Genomic DNA, 10,409 nt, shown 5'->3' with positions numbered 1-10,409 from the left:
TCACTGTGATTCAATTTTTTATGTTACACTACTCTTCCACAAATATTTTGACAGGCTGCTACGGTAGATAGGCTCATTTTCTTTTGGGGCAACAATAAACAAATGGAAGGGGCTTGAGTCTAACGAGTTTGTTCTAGCCAGGCACAACAGCAGGTTGACAGCAGGTATGCACAGAGCAGTTGTTCTAGGGATGCTTGCTCTAAGACCTTCCTCCTCCTCCTTCCTGTTATGTATGTATCCTACACATCCCTTGCTTATTTAAGGGAGCTAAGAGAACAAAAGCCCCCATGATAAACCTGAACACAACACTTAGAAGTGCCAATTCTCTTTATTTTTGGCTGCAGATTTTCCTAAACGGAGTAAAAGTCATCAGGCCTCCTCTCTACACATGTGCAATGAAAAAATGATTAAAGCTTTTCTGCCCCAACAGTGCCATCACACACTTGAATAATTGCAGAACTTGTTTGCTGTGTTTCCTTGTGCAGCATTAGGAAATAGGATGTGTGGCTAAGGCATCATTTCTTGGTAATTTTTTTAAAAAGAAAGCTAGCAGGAAAAACAAAGGATACAGCCATTTGGGCTCCACCACCCACCAGGGTATGCGATCCAACAGGATAGATCCACTTACTTTTTTTAAGCAAAGCTGCATGTTTCACAGAAGGAAGCAATCCAATGTTACCCAGCAATAGAAGGGTGTCATATGCAGCTGAGGATAGTTCCCCTACCACCCCACATATTGTTACTGGTGAAGAGTAACTGCAAGCAGGAGACACATCAAGAGGACTAATGAATCCATTGCTTCCTTTTGTTACCAGTATGCTGCTTTTCTAAGTTTCGGATTCCCAACTTACTCCCCACAAGGCATAGAGCAGATTAATGAAGCAAGCTGCTGTCCACTTGCTGTTGTAGTGGAATCAAAGCCAATCCGTGCTCCTAATAAATGCAGATATACAAAACTGCCCTCCTGTTTTCATAAGTGTATCCAGAAATCCTTAGTTCTAGGAACTAAGTCCAGCTAAACACATCAAAGTGATGCAGGAAGTACTGCTAGAAACTCAACAGCAGAAACGACCGTATTTCTTGCCAGCAAGGTTTACAATATAGAAATTCTTTGTCATCATACTGATGTGTACAATTTTCTCAAGGTAGTCAAAACATTTAATACAACAATCCTTATTCAGAAAAGCAGGAACAATGTTTTGGGGAGTTTTGAAACAAGATGGCTGGTACCATTATCACATCTTATCTGACTTCTGGTGGTTTCTGCATGAGTTTTGAAAGATGGCTGAAACAATTGAATAAAGGCAGAAATATACAATGTCACTGACATCACTGAAAATTGACCACACACAAAGAAGTTGGGTGTTGTGAGAATTTTTTGGGATATTGGAAGGGGGTGGGATAAATGGCCAAAGCCAGAACTGCCCAACACTTCAGGGAAGAAATGTACCTTTCCTACGACTCAGCTCTATTCTGATCAGCAGCAGAATAAAGGCAGTGCAGAAACATAAATACATTCTTTCTGTTGGGAAAACCCTATGTACAAGCTTCCCTCCTCTCAGGCACTGAGAGCAAGACAAGAACGACAATAATTGGAGACTGGCAGGTCACTTCTGGGACAGCTTAGCAATGAGTTCCTTCCATTCTTCTCTCTTGCCTGTTATGTAGGAGGGAGTAAGGAGCTGAAGCACTGGCTGCTGCTGTCCCCGGAAAAATTCCTGACACAGAGCTTCTGTGTTACAGATTACGTACATCCCACAGTCATAGCTATTCTGCTGGGCAGGGGCCTTCTCCTCTACAAAGGCAACTTTGCCTTTCTTGCCGAGAAAGACCTCCAAATTCCCTGCTACCCGTCTGGCATGGGCAGAGTTGCTCCTGGTGTGGGAATCATAGTGAGCAAAGCGGTTTTTGTCTTGGAAGTAAACTAGTAGGCTCCAGTGTGTGCCGCCAGCAGCCTGGCTGGAGTTGTCGTTGATGGCCAGGAACACTATTTTCTTGTGGAGGAGGTTCAAAGGCTCAAGAAATAGGGCCAGCTCCTCTTGGCTGCTCGTGCACTTGATGAACTGAGCCACCTCGGGGCCAACGAAGCACACTTGATCAGAGAAGTCTTGGAACTGGTCGCTGGCAAAGTACTCAAAGGCAAACCCAATGATGTGGTCGTTGAGCCAGCAGGGAGGATCCAGCAACAAGACATCTGATTGTCTCAGCAAACTGTCCATGTAACTTAGGACAACAGGGTCCATTCTATCCAGGCAGACTCACGGCAGCCAGAGAAATACCAATGCCTAAAATAATCAAAGGTGAAAAGAACAGATTACTATTAAAATAGGTTGGGCTTTTCTCACTGCCGAAGATGACCAACACAGTCATGGAATTGTGCCAGTTAACCTGCTGAGGGTCTTATTGGCCTCCCTATGTGATTAGGATTGCCACCAAACTCCCTCCCCCCCAAATTTTTCTGGCACATGCAGAAGAGGAAGAAACAGCATTTAGTCTCCCTGAGGTAGGGAAAAGGTAAGAAACAGTGGGAGAAGAATCCTTTTCATACTCAAACCTGAGCATAGGTGAGGGAAGATCCTGTCCCTCTCTCAAATTCTGGGAGCTTGCTGGAGAGCTTGAGGGTATTGTACTGGAGTACAGAGAAGGAACAAACAGCAGAAGACTCTGCTGTTAGTTGCCTTCTCTAAACTTCTGCCTATGTGGGACTGGATATGTGCTGCTAGGCATCCTTCTTATTAAAAGACCAGAGATTCTTTCCCCAGCCATCATTTTTGTGGATACTTGTAACTGGTAAACAGGAGAACCAATTAGTTCAGCTACAACCAAAATAAAAGGGACAGGTTCACCTACAGCTGCCATATTTCAGCCTAATCTAACTTTCAGGGTTGTAGTGAGGATAGAAAAGGACATGTACAGTATATCACTTAAGGCTCTTTGGAGGAAAGGAGGGATATAAACTTAAATAAAAGACATACCAGAATAACAGACCAAAGAAACAAGCCTAAGTATTGCAAATAAGGCCAGGTAGAACTATGTAAGGTACCACAATAAACCACTAAACAGTAACATTCCATTACAGTCCACGGGAGGGGATGAGGTACAACTTCTATTTTTAAACCAATACTAGAATCTGCAAGGCTGTATAAGTTTTGTGCCAGTACCAGAGACACTACTTCCTCTAGATGGACAAAAAAGCAAAATCAGGGGGAAAGTCACATGTAGCAAACCACTTTAAAGTAAGTAGTTTTATGGCATAATTTACCAGCTAGATCTGAAATAAGATGTGATATAGTTGATGACACACAGATTCAAATACCAAGGCTTGCTTAAATAAAACAGATCTACTTAGTCGATCATTAAGATGGCTCCTTTAAATATTCAAAGTTATTTTTAAAACACGAGAGGACAGCCCATGGCACTATAGAAAGCACCCTAGCAAGTGATGGACTTATGCTGCATGCTTTATTTAAAAACAATTCCAGAGAACTTTCCGCCTTTCTTCTAACAAACCCACTAGGCAGCAGGAAGGAAAAATTCCACAACCGCCTTCTCTTCTATTCAATAGACTTTTTCAGGATTTGCCTTCAGGCTGCAACTAGACATTATGCCAGGCATGGGGCTGCTGCTGAAAATGACAGCCCCATGCAGAGTCTTCTCTCAAGAACATTTCTGCACGCTTACAGATGCCTTTCCTCCATTTCTTCAATTCCTGCCAAAGCTGCCAGTTGTATGGCGCAGGAATGAGGAAATGGTGGCATGCTGCCATGTGTAAATGTACCTAAGGAGTGCAGGACACATGGCTGCAGTTTTTAGCACCTGTCCTGTATCCAGTATAACTTCTAGTTTCATATTAACTGTGGCATCCAACATGCCCACGCTGCTTCTCTAAACTGAACTGTCTTTCCAGATAAACTGGAAGGGATTCTAGAGTGCTCTCATTATGAGGAAGGTTGGCAAGAGTGCAATAGGAAGTGAAAGCAGAAGCCAGGTAGGAAACAATAATCTGATATGCAGGATGCTCCACGACAGGTGGTCTAACATCAACTGAACTTGAGAGCATATTTTTAATTACCAGTACTAATCAGCCCCAGATTAGCCCTGAAATCAGAGACTTGTAGAGTTCAACAGGGCTTACTGGTAAAATGAATGTAGCTGTGAAATTATTTGAGGCTTCATGTTCTGTAAATATCAACTCTTTATCACCCAGGATCTGGTCCAGCCTTCTGAAAGCACAGCTTGCACACTGCAAACATTGTCCCTCTGGCATGACTCAGTGCAAACCAGGGTGCACCCACCCAATTCAGCAGGAATGAACTCAAATGTGCTGGTTTATTTACTCATCAGGAAGGAAGTGGGACGCTTATAACTGCAGTATAAATGATTATGGGACAAATAGAAGTCAAATTTACCCACTACTACTTCAGATGAACCAGTGAACCTTGTCAAGCATTGTTACGTCAAAAAATAAGCAATATCCTTTTAAGATCTGTACAGTACAAGGAAACTAAAGTGATATACATGAAACATACTGGATGCATATACCAGTGGGAGGGAACATCTCCAGGGAACCAGATTTTTTATATACTGTATACTCTTTTAAGCGTCTAGAATTTTCCACATACTGTATGTCAAAATGAAATGTCTTTCCAACCAATGCACAAGGCACTGATCATTCCAGTTGAGTGTTATCAAACATATAATAAAATGTAAGGGGAGCAGTTACAGTTACCTAACACAACTTGTCACTCAGCCAGCTCTATTCTTAATCATCCTTGAGATTCAAAATAAGAAAAAAGGCAGGGCTGGTTCCGATGTTTATGGCTGCAAAAACAACACCTTTTACACACGTGAGTAATCCTCAGAGTTTGCTAGCAGATAATACTGGAAACTACTGCTGGAGTCCTGAACTGCTGTGGCTTATGGAATCGTACACAAAGCTATCTATTCTCAAATCCCCCCCCCAACCACTTGAAAATTGTGAAGGATCTTGGTGGATTACGCAATCATCTTTCTTAATGCTGAGTGTATATATTCACAGGTGAAAAACAACCCAAAGCAATCTCAGAGAAGGGGTGCTGACCTCACTGTTCTTTAACTCTCTTTGCAGGTGGGGATATGGGCTCCACTGCAAGTCCAGGTACCGGGTGGTTTAAAACTCTCAGGCAGAGGGCTGAGAGTTAATCCTGCAAAATTCCTTTTGTGCCTCTCCGCAGGAGCTCTCACACCAACTTGATCGCACCGTGGCTGTGTGCAGCTACTCAAAATCATCAGCAGAAACCCCGTTGCACCCTTAGCCGCCAGGGATTCCATAGGTGGTTCAAATCACATGACTTCACTTAACGCTGGGGTTTAGTACTGACCTGTGGGTAGACAGGGCCAAGGCAAGGAATAGCTAATGTGTTCAGATGCTGGCTAACTTATTAACATCTAGCTGTCCGTGTCCCCCCTGCCTCCTGCAGACCACCTGAGTGGAGCTCGTGGACCACTGGTGGTTCACAAACTACAGCTTGAGAACCCGTTCTAAATAAACCTGAACAAACAACCCATTTCACAAAAGAGGTTGTTTCCTAATTGCAGCCATAAGTGCAACTTTCAAGACAAGGCCAGACCCCAAGAAACAATTATCAACCTTACCAGTCTTCACAATTAAATAATCTACCATTTTCCATGATGATTTGAAAGGGAATGTCTGGCATTGAATCCTAGAAGATTGTGATTCTCTTCTAATGATCTCTTCTAATGTATGAGTATCCTTGAAATGCCATTATAATCTATTCTTGTGCCAAGTGTGGTGAAGAAGTCAAGTCAAGGAAGTTATTGGAGGCAAGAAGACTTCCTTCAGAAAATGGAAATCTTCCTCAAATTAGAAGAATAAATTTAACTACAAACATGCACCCACAAAAATGCAAGCAGGTAATTAAGGATACAAAAATAGAATTTGATGAATATATTGCTAAGATCATTAAGACCAACAATAAAAAATAGTTAAATACAACAGAAGCAGGAAACAGTCTGGTGAGGTGGTTAGACTGCTGGACAAAAAGGAATTTAAAAGTTGTGTTGAAGGAGAATAAAGACATTGAAGAAAACCTGAATAAATTATTTGCCCCTGCCCTACATCTTGTGGAAGATGAAGGGCAGATACCTGTATCTGAACTGACTTTTTGCAGGACGGGGGAGGCTGAAGACCTGAGGCAAATAGTGACGACAAAATAAATGAACTTCTAAACCTTATTGACAAATTAAAGATTAAATAAGAATCACTCCTGGGATTTTGATTTGCTTATAAATGACTTAGAATTAGGGATGGTCAGTAATGTAGCCAAGTTTGCTGACAACAGAATTTTAAAAATAAAAAGAGATTGCAGATTGCCCCTAAAGGGTCTTTCCAATTTGGATGAATAGGCAATAACATGGCAAATACATTTCAATATGAAGTTAAGTGTAAAATGATACACATTGGGTCAAAAAGCTCCAATTTCACATACATGCTGATGGAGTCTGAGCTGGTGATGACTGGCCAGGAAAGAGATCTTGGTCATGTGGAGAATCCAAAGAAAAAAATGCACCAGTGTGCAACAGCTATGAAGAAGGTTAATTCCAGGCTAGGAATTATTATGAAATTAATAAAAAACAAAACTGCCAATATTGTAATGCAATACAACTACGTCTCAAAAAAGGATATTGTAGATCCGGGAAAGATGCAGAAAAAGGCAACTAAGATGAAATAGGAGGTGGAGCAATTCCCATATGAGGAAATGTACGTTTTTGGGGTTTTAGGTCAGAAGAAAGGTGAGGAAAGAGGAAAGATGTTAGAGATCTGAAATTATGCATGGTATGGAAAATGTAGATAGAGAGTTCTTCTCTGTTTCATTGTAGGAGATTCAGGTCAGACAGAAGGAAGTAAACCACTTAGAGGTTTTCTTACAATCAAGTGTTATGTACATTTTGTTAAAGAAAAATAAGTACTACTTAACACGGCACATAGTTAACCTATAGAATTTGCTGCCACAAGATATGCTGATGGCCAATGGCCACAAACTTCAAAATTTAACCACCAGGCCTTGCACAGCTACAGAATTAATCTGCATTCTGTTCTTTGCTTAAACACCTGCAAACTCATGTTTACAGCAATGCAGTAGTTTTTCAGTTTTCTCCCAGAGCACATAACTGGCAGTCTCTTGCATATATTTGTTCCCAAAAGAAAAGAAGCACTGCTCGTTCTATTAGCTGTTACTTGAAACCTCTTGACAGTGACTCACCATATAAATCCCACATCTAAAGAAAATCCTTGTTGAACACCAACTCAGTTTCCTGGGAGATGTGACAAAGCATATGGTATATGCTATAGAACAGAGAGGAAATGGAGCCTACAATTAGCAAGGGGGGGAAGCATGCCAGGGGCTTTTTTAGGCCCAGCAAGTTTCCCACATGATGGCAAGGTAGAAATTTTATTGCTGATACCCAAAATCAAGCCTGGAACCTTCTCCAAACAAATCTTAGCCTCAAACACTGAGATGTGGCCTCTTTCCTAACAGGTAGCTCTTACAATATTTCTGAAGGATGCTCAGGCCACACTCCCTCAGAAAACACAAGTTTTCACATAGTCTGTGTTCACAAACACATAGTCTGAGGGTGTTAGTAGGTCTACCTTTGTCTTTGGAGACTAAAGTATATTCTGTGGCATGAAGTACCTTCATCAGTTGGGTTGAAAGCACCAGTCATAGCCCTTGGGGACAGAGACAGCGTGGCCACAGTTATCCATATTTTGGTAGCATCTCATTTGGACTACCATAATGAGCAGATGGTTGAAAATGCTATGTCTAGATTGCTAAGTAGGGCCAACAGAAGGGAACATACCTCTCCAGTTTCAAAATGGCGATATTTGCTCCCAGTCTGTTTCCATGAACAATCTAAGGTTTTAACCTTTTTCAGAGAGGTAATTATATTTGTTGGTTGCAGCAACAAAAAGGGAAAAAATAAGTATTGTGACACCTGAAAGATTTAACAGATTTTATTACAACATATGCTTTTTCAAATTTTGTATATAATACCATAACTACCAAGGGAATGTGGCCCATTGAACTCAGCAGAGCTTACTTCTTGATGTACCACAACCCTATAGGTCAAGGCATCCCCAAACGTCGGCCCTCCAGATGTTTTGGACTACAATTCCCATCTTCCCCGACCACTGGTCCTGTTAGCTAGGGATCATGGGAGTTGTAGGCCAAAACATCTAGAGGGTCACAGTTTGGGGATGCCTGCTATAGGTGGTTGCTCAGATTAGTCTGTTACAGAAAAACACAACCCAAAAGTATTGTGTCACTTAAATATTAGCATATTTATTACGCACAAGTTTATACCACAACAAACTATTAACATGGAAAATGGGTGCTTCTCTCCTCTCCAACCCAACTGCTTGTTTATTGTTAAAAAACAAAACAAAACCATGAGTCTTCTGGCACCTTAAAATGCTAATAGATTTATTGTGGCCTGTCAAGCACATTAATAAGCAGTAAGAAGCTAATATCTAAGAACGTGATGCTAGTTATACATACTAGAGAGCAATGTGTAAGATTGCATTGTTAATTTCATAAGTGCGCCAACTTGATTATATGTTTTTACTTCCATCTTTTTGTGCCTTGCCAAATGCATTTATGTGCCATAATGTGTGAATTTCTTTAATGTCTCATAAGCATGGCTTCTTAGGTTACCTTCAGTTTATTTAAGAAATGTACTGAGTTGCAAGAGGTGCAGAAAATAACCAAAAATATCAAACCTATCCATTCTTAAGGAAATCAGCCCTGAGTGCTCACTGGAAGGACAGATCCTGAAGCTGAGGCTCCAATACTTTGGCCGCCTCATGAGAAGAGAAGACTCCCTGGAAAAGACCCTGATATTGGGAAAGATTGAGGGCACAAGGAGAAGGGGATGACAGAGGATGAGATGGTTGGGCAGTGTTTTCGAAGCTACCAACATGAGTCTGACTGACCAAACTGTGAGAGGCAGTGGAAGACAGGAGTGCCTGGCGTGCTCTGGTCCAGGGGGGCACGAAGAGTCGGACACGATTAAACAACAATATAGGGGCTGTAGCACCTCCCCTATTAGGAACAAGCACGATGTTTGGGGCCTTTTCCTATAGAAAAAAAAATGCAAATACGGAAGGACATGATCAAACTTACACAAATCACTGCCACTAGAGGTAGTTAAACAAATTAATGAAGGGAATTAGTCTGTCAAGAGCTACTAATGCTATACAGAAGCTCCCTTGTTTGGGAATGCAAGCAGGAGAGGGCTATGCTTTTCTGCACATGCAATAAATGTTCCTGTTTAGACAAGCCTAGCAAGATGCTTTGAAAGTTGAGATAATTTTAAATCTGTTTCAGCATTTTAACTTTTGTATGCTCTAAAGTGGGGTTATGAAGTTTTCTTGATTTTACTGCTTTATCTTTTGTAAACCGCTCTGGAGGTTGAGTCAAGCGGCCTATGATTGGATCTGGCACAGCGATTCCTAAGGTACATGGCCTGCAGCAAAGCTAAAGTATAGCAGCAGCAGCAACAACAACTAGGTAACATCACCAACACAAAATCCAATTGAAATGCAGACTGGCTGCGACTACCGTACTTATGCACTGATATCTACGTAATGAACATTAAAAATACAGTTTCGTTATTGGCGGACATGAATCTATTCATGCAGGTTTCTGGAATGATTAAGTCAAACTTTATTTCATTTTGAAAATCAGCACCCTGGAGGCCAGGGGATCAAGTTCTGGCAGCGAAAGGCCACCCCCCACTCGGCTGAGCGGAGGCTGCGACCACCGACCACGGTCCCTGACACCGAGGGGCGGAGGGAAGCGCTGCCCAGAGGCCGGCGGGGGGAAGGGACCCACGCGACCCACCGCCGTAGCACGCTTATCATCGATCAGCTCTATCTCTATCGCCCTCCTCCATAATATTCTACCCCAGAGGCAGGATAATTCCACACGCGGCGGCGCCGCCGTTGCTCCGCACTGACACACTTCACGCAAGAAGAAGACCTTACCTGGCGCCGGCCTCATTCTCCTCACGACGCTCTCGCGGTGGCTGCGGGCGGCCGTAAAGCACGGCGAGCTTAGCAACCCAAGGGCTGTCAAACAGGAAAGCAACTTCCCCTTCCTCCCCACTGCTCCCTTTCCGCACTAGTGGGAAAAGGAAAGGGGAGCTCATTAACATACGGGACCAATGAGCCCCAGACTGTGGTTGTGAGGGGGGAGTGGGAGGCGCAGCTACTCCGGCTGTTGTCACCCGTGCGCCCCCTCCCTCGCCTTTTAGGTGCGTGGGCGGGGCTTAGTGTGCGGGTTGGGTTGGGGCGCGGCTGTGGGAGGGAGCACGAGCCTCGCTCGATCGCTCGTGCGCGCGACTTGGGC

At 42.8% G+C, this 10,409-nt stretch overlaps 1 protein-coding gene across 2 annotated transcripts; it reads right to left on the bottom strand.

Moving 5' to 3' along the window:
* Nucleotides 1–248: 248 nt before the first annotated feature.
* Nucleotides 249–10,315, bottom strand: SENP8 (SUMO peptidase family member, NEDD8 specific). 2 transcript variants are annotated; one of them, XM_060282372.1, is made up of 3 exons: nucleotides 10,046–10,315; nucleotides 8,993–9,136; nucleotides 249–2,285 (listed from the first exon to the last, which is right to left on the bottom strand). In XM_060282372.1, exon 3 carries the CDS (start codon nucleotides 2,241–2,243, stop codon nucleotides 1,608–1,610), a length of 636 nt encoding a protein of 211 aa, XP_060138355.1. In that variant the 5' UTR covers nucleotides 2,244–2,285; nucleotides 8,993–9,136; nucleotides 10,046–10,315; the 3' UTR covers nucleotides 249–1,607. The 2 variants fall into 2 exon arrangements, with proteins under 2 accessions (XP_060138355.1, XP_034987748.2); XM_035131857.2 differs by lacking the exon at nucleotides 8,993–9,136.
* Between the last annotated feature and the right edge of the window lie 94 nt (nucleotides 10,316–10,409).

The sequence above is a fragment of the Zootoca vivipara genome, chromosome 14 (assembly GCF_963506605.1).
Source record: "Zootoca vivipara chromosome 14, rZooViv1.1, whole genome shotgun sequence".
In the NCBI taxonomy this organism is placed as follows: Eukaryota; Metazoa; Chordata; class Lepidosauria; order Squamata; family Lacertidae; genus Zootoca; species Zootoca vivipara.
The sequence above is the reverse complement of the archived record's forward strand: the minus strand, read 5'-3'. Positions and strand labels throughout refer to the sequence as shown.